The 22,678-nt window shown below is 38.5% G+C and overlaps 1 protein-coding gene across 1 annotated transcript in view; it reads left to right on the forward strand.

The window, feature by feature from the left end:
• Positions 1-2,353: 2,353 nt before the first annotated feature.
• LOC128735371 (nascent polypeptide-associated complex subunit alpha, muscle-specific form-like) overlaps positions 2,354-22,678 on the forward strand; it is a 99,328-nt gene continuing 79,003 nt past the window's right edge. The window contains exons 1-14 of the mRNA XM_053829859.1: positions 2,354-2,416; positions 2,497-2,532; positions 11,739-11,774; positions 12,142-12,174; positions 12,406-12,453; positions 12,894-12,932; positions 13,006-13,062; positions 13,242-13,295; positions 13,643-13,696; positions 17,427-17,480; positions 17,878-17,934; positions 18,188-18,250; positions 18,481-18,537; positions 18,699-18,761. Coding sequence (XP_053685834.1) covers positions 2,354-2,416; positions 2,497-2,532; positions 11,739-11,774; positions 12,142-12,174; positions 12,406-12,453; positions 12,894-12,932; positions 13,006-13,062; positions 13,242-13,295; positions 13,643-13,696; positions 17,427-17,480; positions 17,878-17,934; positions 18,188-18,250; positions 18,481-18,537; positions 18,699-18,761 — 714 coding nt within the window. The remainder of the gene's footprint in view (positions 2,417-2,496; positions 2,533-11,738; positions 11,775-12,141; positions 12,175-12,405; positions 12,454-12,893; positions 12,933-13,005; positions 13,063-13,241; positions 13,296-13,642; positions 13,697-17,426; positions 17,481-17,877; positions 17,935-18,187; positions 18,251-18,480; positions 18,538-18,698; positions 18,762-22,678) is intronic.

Below are 22,678 nucleotides of genomic sequence, written 5' to 3' on the forward strand. Positions count from 1 at the left end.
CCAGATAATAGTTTTCCTGGATTGCTAAAAATTTGCTTTAGCATTTTCAATATTAATTTTTGCACTACGATGAGTTATGAATTGTTTTCAACCTGCGAGTTTCTGGAAAAATAAGAAAACTCAAATATTTCAAATCATATTTTCCTTCATGAATCCTTAAATTATATCCGTGTGAAATATTTTTAAAGTTCGACTCCATCCTGTATGTAATAATTTAAAAAAAAATACAATATCAAATCTTGTACTTTGGAACTGGTTCATCCTTTTCAAGCGATGCAATTTGGGTTGTATGAAAATAACTCAAAATTTACATTCATAATCTTGTCAATTGATAGCCCAACCATGAAAGGAGCGTCTTATCCGAAACCAGATTGCTGATTCACTACACAGCAAACCTGTTGAAACCATTATGATTTAAAAGCTCACTATCCAACGATCGTGGATGTGGCTCTTTCAGAATAAATTGACTTCTGTCGTAACTTTCGCACTCAATAATAATCAACAACCGAACCGTCCGCACCTTCCCGGGGCCATTTTAGCCACTTTATACATCGACTGGAGTCCATTAAAATGATTTACTAACGAGTCGGTATCTTTGATTGTCTTGTCGTCCGATTTTTCCAACCCATTTCGTCCCGTTTGATTCGAGCGCAATCGTTCAATTCTCGGTGTGGGAAAAAGGCGTTTTTCCCTCTTCGATCCGATGCGAAGTCGGCGCAAAAAAGGTTCAATTTCACCTGTCAGCCGGACCGCATAAAGGCAGGATTCCAATGATTACTCCACCTCAAAGAACGTCAGCATTCGGAACACAACAAACAGGTATAGAAAATGTTGCCAAATAATGTTTGAACCCTTCGAATCGATCGAATGCGAATCGCACAAAAAAGATCCCGACAGGGTAAACAATTTTATTGAGCCCGCATTTTCGCTTCTGCGCATCGCGTCAATCGAAGAAAGGGATCACGAAAGGATGCTTTAGCAGTTCCCCGAACGCACACAAAAAAAAAAGATCAAATCTTTCGCACGGTTCGCCGACCACAAAGCCATCCGGGAGGATGACTTAAGGTGACGAAGCCGAAATCGGTTGCGTGTGTCCCTACGGAGAGTGGGGGTGAAAAATAAATAATCCTTTATTCCGGCCGAACCTTTTTCGCCATCAATGTGCGTGCAGAAAAAAAAGTTCAGACCCGGCAAAACCCGCCGAAAGTGTCTATAAAAATCACCTTGCATTATCATTTTATGGTTAGATTTTTTTTGGACCGATGCTAACAAACAGAAAGTTCTCACGAACTGTCGCTACCTGCCCGAAAGCAACAGGAATCAAAATCGATTTGTGAACCCCTTTTCTGTCGATTGTCCTTCGTTGTTCGGGCAAAAAAGAGTCATCCCTTTCGATCCGGACCCGGAGAGAGACCGGACAGAAAAAAAAGGGTGTTGCGGAATCCTTTTGTGGCGAAATGATCGTAAATTTTTGGACCAATTGTTGTTTGCGGCGTAAACAGAAAAAATAGAATCGAAATCCGGTCGATTATTGCCAATGATTGCCGAATTGTGCTGATTGATGGTCCGAAATGTTGCACAGCGGTAGCGGTACTGGAGAAGCTGAGTGAGGATTGCTTTTTCTTTCTCGAGTCGCACACGCACACAATAGGACGATTCGATTCGAAGTTTGAAACCCGTGGGAGAGTATTCGTCGAAAACAAAGAACTAAAGTGAGTTCTTTGCATAGCTATATCGGAAACAATCGAAATAACATGTTCTTTACTTTTCATGTAAATTTTACGTAAAGTGTTGAATGTTATCCCTACATAGATTACTTTTTGAATTTATACCGCATATTAGTCGATATTGATGAGTTTAACATGGAATAAAGCCTGGCTAAAAGACAATCTGGACGCATAGCTCAACCTATAATCCGGGACTGTACAAATTTTTATTTTCGAGCATCTGAGCAGTATAGTCAATGTAGTAAGTTATTGAGAAAAACAAGCTCCGTTATATAATCTTTTGCAGTAAAATTAGTTTTATTAAAAACATTTATATCGTTTAATAGCTTATTTTTGTCATATAATCAATGCCACCTGTTCACAGAAAGAAATATTTGAATGTTACCTAGGATAAAATCACCGTGATAAATGTAATTGGTTATCCATATCCATAGTATAACTAAACTTGTGTTTTGTAACTTCTGACTTTCAGTAGCGATATAATGCGTTGGCCAAATTCGCTTCGCGAACTCGAACGCCAACTGCTACGAATTGAATTAGCTAGGCTTCCTGGGTTCGATTCAGATAATTCGGTCCAGCAAACTATATAATACAGGCCGAAGAACCGGAATATTCAGTACAGCAATATGAAGTTATTGGCCGTGCTACTGGTTATCGTCGGAGTCGTTGCCACCGGAGCGTGGGCCGAGGTGAGGATCAGTTGTTATAGTATTGTGTGTGCATGTTCCAATGTTCGACTAATTGTGTTCCTGAATTTTCCTTCTTGCAGGAAGATGACTTCCGAGAGCCAATTGCTCTAGCGATGGTGAGTGTTCAGAATTATTCTCATTATTTTATACATTTATTATATGGGCACAGTCTACGAATTGTTCATATCCTTTTATGGAGTTGAGCTGGATTGTTGTAAGACCAATAACCTTCTTGGGATTGAGTTTCTTTTGAAGCCTCAGTTTCGCCAACGGCTTTGTTAATTCATCTACCGGTTGTTCTTTCGTGGAGTTGTGATCCAGTTTGATATTACCATGTTTCATCACGTCCTTCACGAAATGCTACCGAATGGATATGTGTTTAGTGCCGGGTTTCCGTTGTTTCGGACGATCCAGATTGCGGAGTGATTATCATACTAAACTGGTACCGCCTTCTTCCGGTTGTATAGCTTCAGCAACTATTGCCACCAGAGCCCTTCTTGAATTGTGACCGACGAAGCCATAAGGTCTGCCTCGCAAAACGATAAGACCACAGATGATTGCCACTCAACAGTCCACGGGGCTGCTACTCCCATCATGGTGAAAATTTATCCATTGGTCGATTTCTGGTTATCTACGTCTGCTTCCCAATCCACATCAGTATAGCTTGTTAGCTGCGGATTTCCTTCCACAGCATATTCCAGACGTGCACCAGCGGGTCCACGCAGATAGCGAAAAATCCGGGCTGGGACCTGCCTGGGATTACGCAATCCCGACCGCTGAACCTTCCAAACTAGCTACTCGTATATCAATGTACGAAAATTATCGTAAATATCTCTTAACAAATTCGAAATCGTAACTAAAGTTTGATAAAGTGGGCCCAAGTTGATTTTCTATCGTATATAATGATAATAACTGACATACATACGATTTTCAGCACAAAATGGTATAGCAGTATGAAGCGACTCGCGCTTAATCGGATATTATCGTATATAAATATTTATATAGTCGTAACACTTAAAATTATTCCTAATCACGTATATCGCCTCCAAAAAAGTACGTATATGCCAATTTTGCGCATCATATACGATCTATTAGCATGTACATAATCCTGATTTTTATCTTTTACATACATTTGAAAATGCTAGCTGGGTCGACCCTTGCTGCTCATCAGATAGTCTTGTTTGCTACGGTGCGGTGGACGCGCAGGATCAGACTCGGGTTCGAGAGAACCATGAATACTTCTTTCAGCACTGGATTGCGGATCGTGTACCCTTTCCAGTTTTCCGGATATCCGACGAAACTACCGTTTTCGGATTTCGCAACAAATTTCTTGCACTTCTGTTTCGGGATAAAACACATCGCTTTCGTCCCGAACATCTTGAGATGTGGCAGATTGGGTTTCCCTTTGGACGACGTCTCTTCTTGCGTGACTGAATGCAGGGATCTCGTCGGACACTTATTGACCAGCTAAGCCGTCGTGGAAACAGCTTCTGCCCGAAACCTTTTGGGTAAACGAGCTTTCTCCACCAAAGATCGATTGATGCGTTCGGCTGTCCCGGTGAACAACTCCGTCTCGCTTCATGCTCCTTCTCATGGTCGCATTCACGAATACGTCCGTTGTCGGTCGTCAATACTTTTTGCTTTCTTCCGGACTGTCGCTCGGCCATTGCCTTGAAATCTTCGTATGCTTCGCATACCGTGTTTCTCTGTCCTAAGAAGCACACAAACACTTACAGACTTGATTCGTCCGTGAGTTTGAAAGTAACGACTCCCTCCAATCCATGGTAACTCCACAGGACCACATACGTCTGAACCTAACAGATCCAGAAGACCGTCCACCCACAAGGAATTCAAACCGAATGTGTCTCTAGCTTGTTTGTCCTCGATACGCGCCAGGCAGTTCATTACTGCTTCCATCTTGAAATCGATGCTGTGAATTCAAATATCCGAGCCGCTTGTGCCAAATTCCAGCTTCCGCCACCTAGAACGATTTGCGATTTTTTTCTGGTTCAGCCGGTACCGACCATTCGCTTCCGTTCCAGTTGCGAAAACGTGCCCTTCGGAATCCAGGACTTCGCATCCCTCCGCGTTAAATACTATAGTCATAATGCCAATACCTCGGTTGCACAATGGTTTGATTGCTCGGAATCCGTGAACTTCTTTAATAACCCTTTTCATAGTGTTTTATTTAATATGACGTCTTCGGAAGAATTTCTGTATATCAATAGACGCAACGACTGGTAGTTAGTATTAGTTCGGAACTCAAACACAGGTGGCGCTGCAAAATTTAACTTTCTTATTTGATGATATAGATCTCTAGTATGTTCTGAAAAGTTGTAGATAATCTTATTATGAAGCTTTTTGCTGAAAACAGTTTTCCTCTAAGTATCACAGTTTTTAAGATATTAAGCGTCTTTCATGATGGACCCCTAAAAATCGGTTTTTTCAGTATAGCTTCAAAACTGTGCGATTTAGGTAGATATAATGTTCTGCAAACATTTGCATCTTTTAAAAACACACACTTTTGCAGAAGAAACTAAACACGTATCTTCTATAGTTAATAAACGATTTAGAAAAAAATTAGCCATATTTCGTACTGCTATAGATACTCAAAGAGACAAATTACTTATCATGTTTTAAGATCAGTTTTGAATGTACTTTCACTTTTATTATATGCCGGTTGCCAGTTTTTGCAACTTTTAAATCTATAGCAGTACGAAATATGACTAATTTTTACCTAAATCGTTCATTATCTCGCTCTGTATAGAAGATACGTGTTTAGTTTCTTTCGCAAAAGTGTGTGTTTTTAAGAGACGCAAATGTTTGCAGAACGTTATTTTTCCCTAAATCACATAGTTTTGATGCTATACTGAAAAAACCGATTTTCGGGGGTCCCTTATGAAAGACGCTTAATATCTCAAAAACAGTGATTTTTATTTTGTTAGGGGGGACTAAGACTACTTTGTCCATTGAATTTTGTCCATTGAACAACTTTTCCGAACATACTATAGCTCTATATCATCAAATAAGAAAGTTAAATTTTTGCAGCGCCACCTGTGTTTGAGTTCCGAACTAATACTAACCGCCAGTCGTTGCGTCTATTGATATACAGAAATTCTTCCGAAGACGCCATATTAAAAAAAAACTATGAAAAGAGTTATTAAAAAAGGTCACGGATCCGAGCAATCAAACCACTGTGGGTTAGCAGCCAGATCAGGAACGTGTAGTGCTTTTTGTACTTCAATCGGACCTTCCTCCAAGTTAATATCTGCCTACTGAACTGCCACTGAAACTACCTGGTATTCATGCTTCTGGAAGTTTCATTCGCTTCTCGTCATGTGAGAGTTTGTCGTTGAGTCGAAATTCCACGCTTTTTCGTTGCCGCTCATCGCAGTCATCATAAAGTCCCACATCAAATTGCATCATGTAAAAAAAAGTTGTAGAAAGTTACATAGTTGACCGATCCTTTTCAAACTTTCAGACAATAATATAGAACCCATTAGTAAGCTTTTGGAAAATTTATTTCATTCAACTTCAATACCATAACCGCATGCTCGCACCTTACGCTTAACTTCACTCATAAGGTTCTGTACAACATCTGGCTGCAGCTTCTTCTGTACATAAGCCCACTTTTTCTTCATGTCTTCCTCAGATTTAACCTCCTTGGAATACTTCCGTAGCGCCTCCCTCATAATAGCCCAGTATTTTTCGATGGGCCTTAGTTCCGGTGCGTTGGGAAGGTTCATGTCCTTGGGTATGAAAGTGACCCCGTTGGCTTCGTACCACTCCAGGACATCCTTTGAATAGTGGCACGAAACTAGATCCAGCCTAAAAATCGTAGGGCCTTCGTTTTACTTCTACAGAGGAAGCATACGCTTCCGAAGACGAAGACACTTCTTGAGGTAGATCTACCATTTTACAGTTCTGGTAGGCACGAACGGCGCACTGCGTTTGCCACATGAGCGGATCGCTTGCCAAACCATGTATTTCTGGACAAACTTTAAAAGTTTCTGCTTCCTTATTTCCTCCGGAAGAACAAACTTCTGCTGGGCGGTGAAGAACACCCAAGTAGCATCATCCATGATGAGACAATGAGGTTTCGTCAGCATCTGGGTGTACAGTTTCCAGGCCCGTGGCTTTCCCATCTTATTTTGCAGTTCGTCAAGATTTGGTGCCTTCTGCACTTTGTACGTATGTAATCCCTCCCGGTCTTTGGTTCTCTGAACGAAAGATTTGAAAAGATTCAAGTTTCTGGCCACATTCCTGACCGAAGCATTGGGATTCCGCTTAAACGCTTTCACGACACGCTTGTGATCCTGATCACTAATAGAACATCCATTCTGACCGCATTTCTCCTTTCGTTCGATGCTCATAGTTTCGTAGTACCGTGAAACATATAAAACGTATGCTTGCCGTGCTTTCATTTGGGTGTTTGGGCACAACCGAGAAACCTATACAAGTTTGTAGTACTCGACTTAAGCTTTAAGGTGAAGCATTGATTTTATAAATCCACTTGCCCCATTTTACTCCATAGGTTTGTGAAGCTATGGAAATTTAAAGCTTGAATATGCGATAACTTTGCAAGGAAAGGTCCAAGAGATTTGCGGTCTTCTGCTAAAACGTGTGTTTTGAGTGCTTCGATAATTGCTTAGAAAAAATACAATTAGCAAAAGCTAAGTATGGAAAATTCATTTTTAAAGAAGTTTCAAGGAATAGGCTCTATAGCTCAGCACTCGATAGAGATAGAAATTTTATTTCTTCAACAAAGTTGCTTGTTTTTACATTATTCAACACTTTGCCGAAGAAACCATGTCTATATTTCCAAGTACAAAAAAGTTATTTTTTCATTTTTATCATAGTGAGCGATGACTTACTTTTGACACTTTTAGATTAAGGGGAGATATTCATACAAACAAAAGTGCTGACCATAAATGACAGGTTTTATATCTAGTCACCAGATTACCGTTACAAAATTTGCTGATTTAATTCAGAGAACATGCGAAAGCGGTACAAAACTATGGTTTCCATAGTTTTCAGCTTTAAAAACGGTTGCCTTCATAGTAACTTTCCTCCGATGTCGCACGGTGTTCCGCCCTAAGTTATGCATGGTGGGATACAGCATAAATTGATTCACAAAAAGTAAGTGAGATTAGCTGCTTATAGCTGCTCTCCCCCGAGTTACACTCCCTTAAAGATTACATGTAAAAATTAAAAAACCAGTGATAGCTTCTAAAGAGAAAAAGATAAAGCTCTACTGTCTCCAACAAAAATGTGCAATTTAATATGATTAATAATTTCTTAGAACATTTGAAAAGCATACGAAGCGTTATTAAAGAGCTAGATTGAAAAAAAAGGGTTTTTAAGGGTGTCCCTAAGAGTTTGACTCTATAACTTCTTTCACGTAAGAGATAGAATTCTTCTTTCTGACTTAAAATAGAGAAAATATTTTGTGTATCTGATTAGGGATACCCTAATGTCCGAATATTTTTTCACCACAAGAAAGTGCTTTTTGAATGAAGAAACTTTTCTGAAGCAACTATTATGCTATGCCTTAAGGTGTCGATGCTATAATTTATGTCTCACTATTTTTGAAACCGTCCCATTGTGTGCCGTCAAGAACGCTTTGTGGTTTTTTATTCTGATTCAGCCGGTACAGACCATTTTTGGGATCCAGGACTTCGCATCCCTCCGCATTGAATACCATCGTCAGCCCTTTCTTGTATATCTTACTCACCGACAATGCATTGGGTTGATAGCCAAATTAGGAACATGTAGCGCTTCTTGTACTTCGATCGGTCCTTCCTTTTAGTTGATCGCTAGCAACCCTTTGGCAATGGATTTGATCGACTGGTTGTTCGCTGTATCCCAAGTACACATCTTTGGCACTATTGGTTGCAGCAACTTATTTATGACTGAAATTAATCAGTTATCGATCGCCAAAACCAGTTTTGTAATAATACTGTGCTCGTAAAGATCGATGAAAACTACCTGGTCTTCCCTTCATGCTTCCGGAAGTTTTCCACGCTCGTCGTCTACCGTTCACCGCAGTTAGCGTAGCACACCACCGTTTTTTTTTTCTTTTTAGGTTGGAAGTGCCCTGTTTCTACGGACAATTCGCTGTGAAATGTTCTGGTTTCTTGCACGTAAACCACGCTCCGTTCTTCTTCTTTGCTTTCGGTTGTTGTGGTTTTGACTTGGCGTAGAAAGCTCCTTCCGTACTGGAGGTCATAATTTCATGCCGGACGCTTGAATGGGACTTCATAGGGTTGTAGTATTAGGGGAGTTCTTTCGTACGTAAAAAGGTCAACCGCTCGTTCACGTCGTCCTCTACGAATTCGCATTCCTCGAGCTTAACCGAGGACAGCCGGTCCAGCAGACGAAACCTCGGCAGCATATCGCTGTCCTGGAACGCCTTCTGCAGGCTGCTCCACGCCTCTTTTGCCGTATTTTGGATGCGGGAAACCTCGGACAGAGTCTGGATACTCTCGCATCTGAACTTCCTTTTGGTCTTGCGAAACTCTGCGTTATGTTGATAGAGAGATGCTCTGTAGAGGAATCCGGCCGAAGGCTGCTAAGCTTGTCATTCACCAGGGCACATGCACAAAGCATTAATGGCTTGTACCCAGCACCGTAGCGTGCCATTGGCCAGACTGGCCCCCGCCAAGAGCGCTAGGGGGCGCCAAAAACGGCTTGAACCTCAGTAAGGTACGCTCAGGTGTAGCGAAGTATGTACTGAATATAAGGAGTTGGACGAGTCAAGTACGACTGTCCTGTTATAAAAAATAATAAACTTCGAAAGAACACTGATTTGAGAAACGAAGAAACGCTACGGCTCTTGAACCGGGTCAAAATTTTTGTTCAGAATGTGGTTCAAAATTTGGTCCAGAATCTGAAGGAAGTTCATCTGGTTCAGATCCAGAATCTGGTTTATAATCTGATCCAGTTTGAGAATCTGGACCAAAATCTAATGAAAAATGTGGTTCAAAATATTATCCAATACCTGGTCCAAATTTTAATAAAGTGTGACCAAAATCTGGTTTAGAATCTGATGGAGGCCCAACGTCTGGTTCAGGTCCAGAATCTGATCCAAAATACGGCCAAAATCTAACCAAAAATATAATCTGCAATTTGGTTCAGAATTTAGTTAAACTCTGTTCCAAAATTTGTAACAAATCTGAAACGAAATTTGATAAAAAATGTGGTCCTCGATTTAGTTCCGGTCCAAGTCCAGAATCTGGTTCAATACCTGGCCTAAAATCTGGTTTATATTCTAGTCCAGTTCCAGAATCGGGACCCAAGTTTAGGGTCCAGAATCTGAGCAGGGTCCAAAGTCCGCTACAGGTACTAAATCTGGCCCAAAATTTGATCAAAAATATGGTAAAAAGTATCCAAAATCTGGTCCAACTCTAATAAAAATATGGTCCAAAATCTTGTCTAGAATCTGATGCAGCTCCAAGATCTGATTCAGATCCAGAATGTGGTTGAGGTCTAGAAACTGATCAAAAATGGAGTCCAAAATGTGATAAAAATGTGGCTTGTTAAAAATGAGGCTCAAAATCTGGTTCAGAATATGATGCAGGTCCAGAATGTGGTCCAGACCAGGTCTGGAATCTGGGTCCAAAATTTAATCCAAAATCCGATGCAAAATCTGGTCAAAACTCTGATCAAAAATGTGCTTTAAAATTTGATCCAGAATGTAGTCCACATCTGTTGCGAAAATTGATAAAAAAATGTGGTCAACGAAGTCCAGGTCCAAAATTTAGTCAAGGTCCGGGATCTTTTTCAAAACCAGATCTATAATCTGGTTGGTGGTTAACAAACTGTTCAAAAACTCTGTGGCCCAAAATCTGTTTTAGGTCCATAATCTGGCCCAAACAATCTGAGCAAACATGTGGTCCCAAATCTGGCTCATAACCGGGTCCAGTTCCTGAATTCAAAATGTTTAATACAAAATCTAGTCCGAAATCTAATGAAAAAAATGGGGGCCAAAATGTGGTCCAGGTCTAGAATTTAGTCCGGGTCTAAAATCTGGTTTTGCTTCAGAATGTGGTCCGAAATCTGTTCAAAAATGTGGTCCAAAGTCTGGTTCACAATCTAGTCTAAATCTGTTCCAAAATATGTTACAAAATTAGATTAGCGTGTACGTTGTATTGATTAGCCTGCTCACCAACATCAGAGGGCGATACAGCTTGTGCCGCCCATTTTGTGCATTACAGCCGCTTGATCACAACATGAGATGACTTTGGTGCCCCGGAGTCGGCTGGCCGCGTCGCCGGGTTGGGAAGATTGTCTGTACGGCTCTTCACTTTCCCATTCGATGGACTGAAGGTCATCCATTCAATGAGTCACTGTCGAGATTGAAGCTGTACTCCATCTCCTAATTCTTCGTGTGATTATTTGAATCCTTCCTCAGAATCGTGCGTAATGGAATCCATTTTTTCCGGCATTGTATAGCAGTTCTCTCAGTCATACCTTCGACTATACAGTAGAACGAATGCGTTCTGATCTTTATTTTACATGTTCGTTTTGATCAAGTTTTCTTTACCGTTTGCAGCAGCGAATGACTGCAAACTAGTCAATTGACTGGCAGCCACCGCACTGACGAAAAAAAATCGATCGGACGCCGTCCGACCCAAACGAACATTTTGCTTGCGTCGGACCGACAGCGCGCGATAAACTTTTATTGTGGATAGCCAATTTGGAGACAAAAAGATAAACGAAAAAATACGTCACCTTATACTCCCAGTTAGTTTACAGTTTATACTCTTGAATATGAACGCAAAGTGAGAGAACGACTATTGGCTTTTCTTGAAAGGCCACATAGATTGTAGGTGGCAGTCTTCGCAAGCGCAGATTGCGTGCATTCAAAAAACAGTCAAATGATCGTTTTTAAAGCGCAAGTTGAATGCAGAAAGCGTACGGATTCACGCTGTCACAGACAACTTGCGATCCCTTTTCAAGCGCTAATAGTGGGCGCCATGGTACCCCACAGGCCCCATTAGCGGTTGGGTACCTTTTTAAATCCTCCCAACCAATCAGCATTTAGCGCGGGTCTCATAACATTTTAGCTTGAGGGTTTATCGATTCCGGTCTTTACTTAATAGCCACGGGTAACCGCAATTAAATAACTTTAGGCTTTGGTTCTCGGTAGTATCACGTTCGTTTGGACATGCTGCTACAGACATCCGTCATTTACAGGCGAAGAGCTAACCGCGAGGCTCTAACGGTATGCATTAACTAGACTAGCCATTTACCAGTCGGGTTTAGCTTTAGGAGCAGCTGTAATAAACGATTTTGTGACTATTTTTTCTTTTCGTTGCAGGCAAAACGGTTTGCATTAACAGATTTAGACGAGCAGGTAAGACATTCACATACCGACCCGATAGCAATAATAATTTCTATCACTGATGCACTATGAATTAAAGAATAAGAAAATATATATATTTTTAAAAATCCTGCACTGAAAAATTCTGAAAAATTTTATATACCTAACACATGACTAATTTATGCTAAAATTAGGGAATGACCTCTTTCCTTCTGACCGGGAAGCCTTTTCCGTAGACAATGGAAAGAAACTTTGTAACGACTTTGCTGAACTTGTTGTTTAAGCATTATATGTAACATAAGCACGGGTACTGGGAGAGTCCCGTCACCTTTCTACGCGGGAAAAAATCATCACCTACATAACGGTTAACCATTGTGTTTTTTTTCGTTTTTCGTTGCAGTATGCTGACGATGAAGATGATACTTATGACGAGGTAGGTTTTATAACAATGGTTAAATGCAACTTAGAAACTCAATCGTTGGCGAGGAAAGTTAAAAAAAAAGACAAAACCTGGTTGATACTGCTGTCCTGTTACCTTACAGAAGTCAAGGATTATTTTTATTACCAACCCTTTCCCTACGTTTAACCCTACCCTTTACCAATTCGATCCCATTTATTGGTCTACCTAATACAATGAAATTTCCTTTTCTGTTTTATGCTACAGGAAAAACGATCGGCCGACATTCAACCGGAATACTTGCAGGTTCCTCGGGTAAGTGTAGTAATTTAGAAAATTTATACCATCAAAGCAGCACCGTTGCCACGCACTAGGTGGTACTTTCGTCGACTAAAGCTTTAGGCTCAAACGTCTTTCAGCAGCCGGCTGTTAGAGCCTACAGGACAACTACTGACTCTACCTAATAAGCACCGTCTAGCCGAGATTTTAACTTACGACGACTGGCTTGTTCAACAAGCATCGTACCTTGAAGCTGACGGGACGGTGACTTAAGCTATAATTGCGAAATATATTTGAGATTTACAGTATTCGAATACCATTGATCAAACAATGAACAATCATCAAACTATGAATTTTTAGAAAAACTGTCATAAATAATTGTCAGCAAACCAAAAAGACAGTTCCGCGGGAACGCACCTCAGTTTAACTACCTACTGTTTGAAACAATTGTACTATTTTTTTTTCTTTCCGTGTAGGAAAAAAGGTGGGCAGACCCTGCACCAGCGGAAGCCAGTGTAAGTATTTATTAGCCAGTTGTAAGCCAGTGTAAGTGTAAGTAATAATTTCGTAATTCGATTTCCATTTCAGACTACACCGGCTGCTTCAACCGTTGCGGCCAAACAACGCTATGAAACGAAGCCCATGGTAAGCGCTGATAGGGTAAAACATTAAAGTTAAAAAAATGTAACAAAATAAGGTCAACTTTGGGTAACTTTATGACAGAATTTTTTTCACATTTCATTGGTATTTTCCGTTACTGGTGAACTCAGTTCAACTAAGTGTATAGTTATAAACACAATTTCACAATTTATTTTCTATTACAGAGGAAACGATCACCTTCATCCGTTGCGCCCCAACGATATGACACAACGCCCGTGGTAAGTTCGATGTAAGAATAAATTACTGAAGAGATATAATTTGGTTGTTCCAATTTTGAAAAAATATGCTTGATTTTCACAAAATTAAAAGTCACGGAAAGAACTTCCACAATTCGGTATTATGCCACTAGACAAGAGAAGTTGACACAGCGAGGCTCGCTGGTTGCCTTTAAAATATTGGCCGACAAATACGAAAGTTCGAACTACTTTGAAGCAGTGCTAATTGGCAAAATCTCAATAATTTGTCCAATGATTTACAGGTTGTAATTGGTAGTTAATGATGTCAAATAGCGAACAATTAGTGGGCCGTTTTGTATAATTTCCTAATTTGTTTTCATCCGTTTCAGAGGAAACGATCACCCTCATCCGTTGCACCCCAACGATATGAAACGAAGTCCATGGTAAGTACTAATGGAATATATTACTAGAGTTTTAAAATTTGTTTACTTTTGTTGCTAAACTTATTGATAGCCGAAATAATTCGAACATGTTTGTCTTATGACGACTGATGCTCGTTAGAAGTTGTAATTGGACTAATCTAGGCTTGATGCTTTACTTCATGTTGAACTGGAAATCGAACTTGAAATTTTATTTGAAATTAGACTTGAATTAGACTTGGAAAAGGATTTGAAATTGGATTTGAAATTAGGCTCGAAATGAAACTTATAATGGGATTGATATTTTACGTCTTATTCTGTCACATGTTTTACCTTTTTTCTGTGCCATTTTCTCTCCTTTTTTGGACCGCTTTCTTGGTTTTTGCTCTCATTTCCTTTCGTTTTTCTTCTTAATCGTTCGTTTTCTTTTTTTTCTACTCCGTGTTTCTTGTTTCATAGTTTCGTTTTTCATCGTTTTCAGTCCTGCTTTTCTCACGTTTTTCACTAATTTTTTCGTTATTTTCTTTCACATATTGCATCATTTTTATTCTTTTTCCCCGTGTTTTCCAAGTTTCGTCTTTTTCAAATTCATTTTACTCCTTTCAATCTTGTTTTTCGTCTTCGTCTGTTCCGTTTTTCCTCTTTTTGCTGCCTCATCTTTCCCACTTGTCTGTCACGTTGATTCTGTTTTTTCCCTTTTCGCTTCGATTCACCCTTTTTATTTCTCGTTTTACATCTTTTTCTCTCCGGTTCTAACTCTCTAACCCATTTTTCCTGTTTATTTTTTCTTCTTTTTCTCTGCTATTTTTTCATTTTTCGTCCCCTATTTTCCTCTTTTTCCTGTTTTATTTTGTCATTTTCCGTCGCGTTTCGACTTTTCCGGTCCAGATTTTCGCTTTTTAACTCTTTTTCTATGTCGTTTTTCGTTTGTTACGTTCCACCTCTTATTAAGTACCTCCTTTTCCTTCACATCCTATTTTTAGTTATGTCCTTTCACATTTTCATGTTCTCCCGTGTTTACCAAATTTCGTCTTTTTCAAATTCATTTAACTCCTTTCAATCTTGTTTTTCGTCTTCGTCTGTTCCGTTTTTCCTCTTTTTGCTGCCTCGTCTTTCCCACTTGTCTGTCACGTTGATTCTGTTTTTTCCCTTTTCGCTTCGATTCACCCTTTTTATTTCTCGTTTTACATCTTTTTCTCTTCGGTTCTAACTCTCTAACCTATTTTTCCTGTTCATTTTTTCTTCTTTTTCTGTGCCATTTTCTCATTTTTCGTACCCTATTTTCCTCTTTTTTCTGTTTTATTTTGTCATTTTCCGTCGCATTTAGACTTTTCCGGTCCAGATTTTCGCTTTTTAACTCTTTTTCTATCTCGTTTGTTACGTTCCTCCACTTATCATGTACCTCCTTTTCTTTCACGTCCTATTTTCCTTTTCCATTTTATTCCTTGTCCATTTGTTCGCCATTTTTCTCCCCATTTTCTTCTTTTTCTGTTCTCGTTTCTCCATTAGCTTGTTTTTCCACCTTTTCTATGCCGTTTTTCCCCTTTTTTGTCCAGCTTTTCCTTCTCGTTAATTTTTTTTACCTATTTTTCTTTTTTATCTAGTTTTTCATCTTTTCCGTTTTACCTTTCTCTTTAGCCCGTTTTACTTTTTTTCTTTTTCTGTTCCATTTTCTTATTATTGTCGCATCTTTACCCGTTTTATTCGTTTCCTCTATCGTTCCTCTTTCTCGCTATTTTTCTTTTCCCTTTTGTTTTCTGTTCCGCATTCCCTTTCTTGTCTCGTTTTTCCTCTTTTTCTTACTTGTTTTGCCATTTTTCCTTTCTCTATTCCTTTCCTCTTCATTTTCCTGATTTTTTCCCAATCCGTTTTTTATCTGTTTTCTTCAGTTTTTTGTCATTTTCTGGGCCTTTTTTCCTCTTTTTCTATCTCTTTGTGTCCCGTTTTGACTTTTCCGATTTTCGCTTTTCAACTATTTCTCTGTTTTATTTTCAGTTTTGTCCTTTGTCCGTTTATTCGTCACTCTTCATTTTCATTAACCCCTTTTTCTTTCCGCTTTACCTTTTTGTTAGGCCAGTTCCCATTTTTCCATTTTCTGTAGCATCTCCTCCTTTTATCTCGTTTTCTCTCTTTTTCCCCGTTTCCTCATTTCCTCTATCGGTTTTCTTTTTCTCTCTCGCTGCTTTTTCCTTGTCTCGTTTTCCTTCTTTTCCCCGTTTTCCGCCCTTTTCCTGCATCCTGATTTACTTCTATTCCGTTTGTTGTCTGTTTTCATCCGGTTTTCCTTTGTTTTTAGACCCATTTTTCCTCTCTTACTGTCTCTTTTTTGTCATGTTGTGCCAGTTTCGTCTTTTTCTGTCTCGTTTTTCGTGTTCCTCTGTTCGTCTGTCTGAAAAACCTCCTTTTCTATCTCGTTTTTCGTTTTCGTCTGTTCCGTTCTTACTCTTATTATGTGCTGCTTTTCATCTTTTACTGTCACGTTCTGTTTTCTTTTCCGTTTTATCCTTTATTTCTTCCGTGTTCATTTTGTCTCTTCCTTTTTTCTGTTCCTGTTCAGTTTTTCCACTTTTTCTGTTTTCGTTTCTCCTTTTCTTTTTATTTTATCGTTATTTAAACCACTTTTCTTCTTTTCTAACCTAATTTTCTTTCTCGCTCATCGTTTTCTTTATGATTTTTGCTTCTTTTCTCTGATTTTGCTTCTTTTTTCTTCCGTTCTTTATCTTTTGCTGTAAAGTGTCTTCGTTGTTTGTCTCGTTTCCCCTGTTTTTCTCTGCCATTTTCTTCTTATCCGCCCTAATTTCTCTTTTTATCGTTTTACTGATACTGACTTTTTCGCGATCAAACGTAAACTCTATTTTGATTAAAGCAGAGGAGCGTTTGGTGCGAAAAATGTTAGACTGAATACGGGGCAAGTTTCGACCTGCGGCTAAAAATATATTGGGTTTAGTTTGTGGCAGTGGGACTCCAACCCACAATTTCTCGATTAGTACTCGAGTGCTTTACGCAATTAAACTATACCACACCCATGTATTAATTACTCTCAGATCTAGTTTTGTCCCTACCATTCCAAGCATTCCATCTTTCGCACACATACGCTCCCCCGGTGACGGTTTTAATTTGTAATATGACTGCCCTTTGCTTCTATCACGAGAAGATGGACTGTTATCGACTGCATTGTTGCATTTTTCGTACCAAACGCTTCTCTGTTTATGTTCCCATTCCCATTCTGTCATGTTCTTTCTTCTTTTCTGGCCCGTTTCTCTTGCTTTTCTATGTTTGGTTTCCAGTCACGCCCTTTGTGATCATTTCCGTGTTTTCTCCTTCTATCTTATTTTTTTTTGCTTCCTTTTCTGAAGAACAGCGGGAGACGGACTACCTCTAGACCATCGGTAATCCATCAATGAATGTGATAAGAGAATTTTGAAGCATTTTCATCAGCATTTGTGGTTCGAGCAGCGCACGTTCCTCACAATAGTGTGGAAGATTTGTGCCTTAAAAGAAGACTGTTTGCTCTACGTTGTTTAGTTTTCAGCATAAAATTGAATTTGAATTTCAACTTGAAATTGAGCTTAAATTAGGCTTGAAATTAAACTGAAATTTAATTCACAAGTGAACTTGAAACTAAAACTCAAACTACTTTACGCAATACTTAACGCAAAAATAGTGATCGACTGTCTTAGCCTGAGAACGCCAGTGCCATTGAACAAAGGAACAAAGCTAAACGATTTTCTTCACAATTCATTTTCTATTACAGAGGAAACGATCACCCTCATCCGCTGCACCCCAACGATATGACACGACGCCCATGGTAAGTGCAGATAGAATAAATTATTAAAATGATAATTTTTGATATTGAGAGATTGACACAACAATGCTCGCTGGTTTCCTCCCAATGAACAGCAGCAAATATTAAACGAAAAATACGGAAGTATAAAATCTAGAGTCTAGACGTTTTTGAGTACGCTTTTTATGGTGATCGAATGGGCGAGGACAAAACGAACTTCTTTGAAGCATTAACCGCACGCATTATTAACCGACGAATCTCAAAACAGAAAAAGCGATTGTTGATTTGCAGTTTGTTATTGATGATTAACGAAGTTTCGATGATTATTATCGAACAAATTGTATCGGATAGTAAACTAGCGAATTAGCGTTGCTTATCGCTGGCCGTTATAAATAATTTTTTAATTCGTTTTCCATTTCAGGCTAAACGATCACCCTCATCCGTCGCACCCCAGGTTCGAACTGAAACGAAGCCCATGGTAAGCACTGATAAAATGAGGTGTTGAAGCTAAAAAAAGGCAACTTCTCGTTTTTGGGTATGTCTCGTGGTGACCGAATCCCAGAGATGATATGTCTTGTTTTTGGACGGAATTTATTTCAGATTCACTAGATCAAACGTTATAACGTTTTGTATTTTCCATTACTAAAGGCTTCTCACTGTATTCGTCCGTTGAACACCTAATTAAATTGTATCGTTATAAACACAATTTAGCAATTTGTTTTTCATTACAGAGAAAACGATCACCCTCATCCGCCCCACCACCGCCCCAACAACGATATGACACGACGCCCATGGTAAGTGCTGTTAGAATAAAGCAGTAAACTGATTTTTTTTATATTCCCATTTTTTGTTGTTAGAATAATTTACAATCGAGATGTGACCGAATGCTCAGAGACAAAATGCGTAAAATGTTAACATTTATTTATGGTTTTGTTAACGGCGTATTAATTAACGGCTTCGGCCATAACACAGCTAAGCAATATGCATAGTTAGAAATAATTTCGGATTTCGCTTTCCATTACAGAGGAAACGATCACCCTCATCCGCTGCACCCCAGCAACGGACTGACACAAAGCCCATGGTAAGCATTCTGATAGTATTCTGAATCAAATAACCAAAGCTTCAAATTCACTAAATAAAACTTACAACGTTTGATCGTTCCGTTACTGACGACTTCACCCAATTAACACTGATTGACATCATCATCATCAGTAATAATTTCGCATTCCTTTCCCATTACAGAGGAAACGCTCTCCTTCATCGGTTGCGCCCCAACAACGATCCGATATGTCGACGAAGGCCATGGTAAGCATTGATAGTGTGTAGTTTTTCAACTCTAAAATTTTACCTTAGACTTTCTCACCGTTCTCACCGTCGTCTACAGTGAGACACTTTTTCCCAAAAAAATTTTTTTTTGGTTTGATTTTCAATTTATTTAAAGAATGTACCTACCTTTCTACTTGTCTGAGAAGAAAAAGTTTCAGTCCTTTTGGTTGTAAGTTAAAGTAGCTACAACCGCAAATCAGAAGCTGTCATTTTGTTTCACTGTTCTCTAATAGGAGGAAAGAGTGAGATGAATATTGAATACTATTGAATAATTTTTGATTATAATGGACAGTTTAAAGGTAGTGCCATTTATTTTGTCTATAATGGATTCTAGACCGTGTTATAGTACAGACGTCAAACGGGAAAATGGGCAGAAATAGAAGGAATAAAAAACAGACTAATCTCAAGTTTTTAGTCTTGACCTTGAAATGCGGTCATACATATATAATAATATTTTTTGAAACGATGGTTCTACAATTGATGAAGGGACGGTAGGGGAAAGAAATGACAATTTTTGGTGAAGGAGGGGTATTATAGCTTGGTTCGACTCATGCACCTTCCAGCATTGGACAAAAGGTAGGAGTCAAAATGACTACTAGTCAAGCGTAGCTACCAATATCCCCCCACCCCTCCTTTCCTTTCCGCTCTTCCTCTCTTTCACCAAAAATTTTCATTTCTTTCCTCTACCGTCCCTTCATCAATTAAAGAACCATCGTTTCAAAAAATATTAATAAAAAACAGACCAAAAAAAGTAAAACAGGCGAGAAAAACGACAACACGACGACAAACGAGTAAAAGAAAAGAGAACAAAAGTTACCAAAAACTGAATAAATCTAAGAGAGGAAAAGACAAAAACGAAAAACGAGAAGAAAAGTAGGTGTAGAAAAAAGTTTTCGGAGCGACCTGAAAGAAACCTGAAATTAAAGAAAAGAAAACTTTTTTCCAATCAAATTCCACTAATAATTAAATTTCAAGAAAAAAGAAAGGAAACGAGATAATAAGATAAGAAAGAAAAAAAGGTACAAACCAAAACAAGTGAAACCCAAAAGGGAAAAAAGAATAGAGAGTAAGGAAGAAGAAAATTGATGGAGCAACGAAGAAAAGCGGGAAAAAGAAATAATAAAAGTAGAAAAAAGTAGTAATAGAATACCGAGCCGAAGAAAAAGGTAAATCAAGAGAGAAACAGTCTCTCCTCGAACAGAAGTAAAGGAAAGAAAGAGAGCCAACAGAGCAAATCTAAAAGAGGAAAAGAAAAATAGACAGAGACGAAAGAGGAGAAGCAAAGAAAATAAATAGATTTTTGAAAAGAGCGACAACTGGAAACGAAAGAAAAAGAAGAAAGATAGAATGGAATGAAAGAGAAAAGATAGAAAACAGGGAAGAAATAACAAGGAAAATAGGGTTGAAAATTGGAAAATGAGAATGTAGAAAATAAGACAGAACAGGAAACACTTTTCTCTTTTTCTATCGTTTATCCTTACGTTGTCTGTTTCCTTTCGCTGTCGTTCCCTATTCTTTGTTCGTTTCATGCTGCTCTACAGAAAAAGTAGCTAGAAAACGTGAACCAGAAAGAGAAAAAATGGAAAAGAACACGAAGAAAAACATGTCAAACTGAACAAACGGGATGGAACAAAAGGAAACGCGAAAAACAAGAAAATAAAAATAAAAGAAAAACATGACATAAAGGGAGGGAAATGGGGACATAATATAAGAAAAAAGTAGAAAAAGAGGAGACGATAGGGAAACCGTGGAAAATGAGAAGAAATGGGATAGAAAAGGAGCAAAAGAAAAAGGGAAATTACGGGAGCTGGAGAAATGCGAACAGCAAAATACGAAAATTGAGAGCAAAAATGAATACGAAAGACAGAAGAAAAACAGAACATGACAGAAACGGACATAATAAGTGGAAGTGCGGAACAGTCAAAAACGAGAAGAGAATAAAAAAAGAAGCATAAAAACGGAAAAAGACGAAACAAAAGGAAAAACGAGGGAAGAATCGAGATGGAAAAAGAACAGAAAGATAAAACAGCGGACAGAAAAAAACGAAAAACGAGAAAAAAAGGAAGAAATAGAGGAAAGATGGCACAGATATTGAAAAAACGTGACAGAAAAGGTGAGAAACTGAAGAGAAAAAGAGGGAAACCGAGACAAACGAAACAGGAAGCAAGTGAAACCAAAAAAATGAGAATATCTTGAAAAAAAAAACGATAGAGGAAACGAGGCAAACCGGAATTAAGGTCAAGCTGAATATAAATGGGGAAAGATGGGACAAAAAACGGGAACGCGAAGGATACGTAAAAAACCGCGTGAATCTCGAAATTCGCGTAAAAAACAAACCGCGTAAAGATTTCAGAGTTATTTCTATGTGCATTTAGAAACAATTTAACGAAATCAAGCTAACAAACTATAGTGAAACACTTTTTGCCAATAAATTCATTCTTTTATTACAGCATCTATTTAAATGGCATACCTAACTACTTGTCTGAAAAAAGTTTCAGTCGTGTTGGTTAAATTAATTACAACCACAAATCAGAAGTTGTCATTTTGTCTCAGTGTTTTTACCTACTAGCCAGGAAGAGTGAGTGAGACGAGTATTGAACGCTGAAATCCAGTTTAAACCAGATTTTTTGGTTGTAAATAATAGTCTAGAGGTCGTGCCGTTTAGTATAACAAAGCTAAAAGAAAAAAAATGAGAAAAAGCACGAAAAAACGTGACAAAAACTAGACAAACAGAATAGAAAAAGAGGAAATCACGAAAGAACGAAACGAAAGAGAACGTGACAGAATGGGATATAAAAAGAGAAAATAGGGTGTAAATGAAGCAAACAGGATAGAAAAGAGGGAAATAGTGTCAAAAAAATGAGACAAACTGCACAGAAAAAGATGAAGAACGGAAGACAGAAATGAAATGAGGGTGAAAGTGAATAAACGATAAAGGAAACAAAGACAACGAGAATTAAAGAAAATTAGAAAAAATAGGCAGAAAAAGAGAAAAACGGGATGGAAAAGAAAAAGAGAAAATACAGGAGCGGTAGAAACGAGAGCAGAAAATTAAGAAAATTCAGAAAAAATGACAATATGACAAAATGACAAAAGGGTTAAAACCGAAAAGAAAAAAATTAATGAAGCAGAAAAGGTGGACATAATAAAAGAAAGAACGGAACAGACGAAAACGAAAAAAATAAAAAAGGAGTTCAAAAGGAAAAAAACGGCGAGAGCCGGAATTGAAAAAAAGAAAAATGACGAAACTGAACTGATAAGGAGAAAGGAAAAAACGAGGCGGAAATCGTAATAGGAAAAGAAATGATACCTGTGAAAGAGAAAACAGCGGGCAGAAAAAGAATTTTAAAACAATAAATATCTATATTCGAGATCGAGAATATAAAACAAGAATAAATGAGACAAAAAGGAGGAAACTTCAGACAAGTGGAGAGAATACGCGACAGAAAAGAGGGGAATACGAGAGAGGGAAAAAGATGAAAAACAGGACAGGAAAGGAACAATGGAACAGAAAATAAGCGAATTCAAATGGGAAAAGAAGTATAGCGAGAAAAAAAAATAAAACCCATAGAGCGACGGAGGAAAACGTCTAAAACAAGCAATAACAGGATAAATACGGGACAGTAAACGGTAAAATGAGGCAGGAAAAGAAGAAATGCGAATAGTATCAAAGAAAGAGATAAAATATTAAGGAAAAGGACGACAAAAGAGCGAAAGCAAAAGGAAAAATGGGAGTTAAAAACAGAATAAGGCCATTATAAATATTTAAAAAAGTTTTTGTCCCTCCGGTGTTGGGCCACTGAAGGGGGGGGGGCGAAAAAAAAAGAAAATTTTTTAATCGAGCAAAACAATATGGATTTTAGGCATTTTTATTTAAAGTTTAAACGTGAAAATCA

Source organism: Sabethes cyaneus, chromosome 2, assembly GCF_943734655.1.
Source record: "Sabethes cyaneus chromosome 2, idSabCyanKW18_F2, whole genome shotgun sequence".
NCBI classification, from domain to species: domain Eukaryota; kingdom Metazoa; phylum Arthropoda; class Insecta; order Diptera; family Culicidae; genus Sabethes; species Sabethes cyaneus.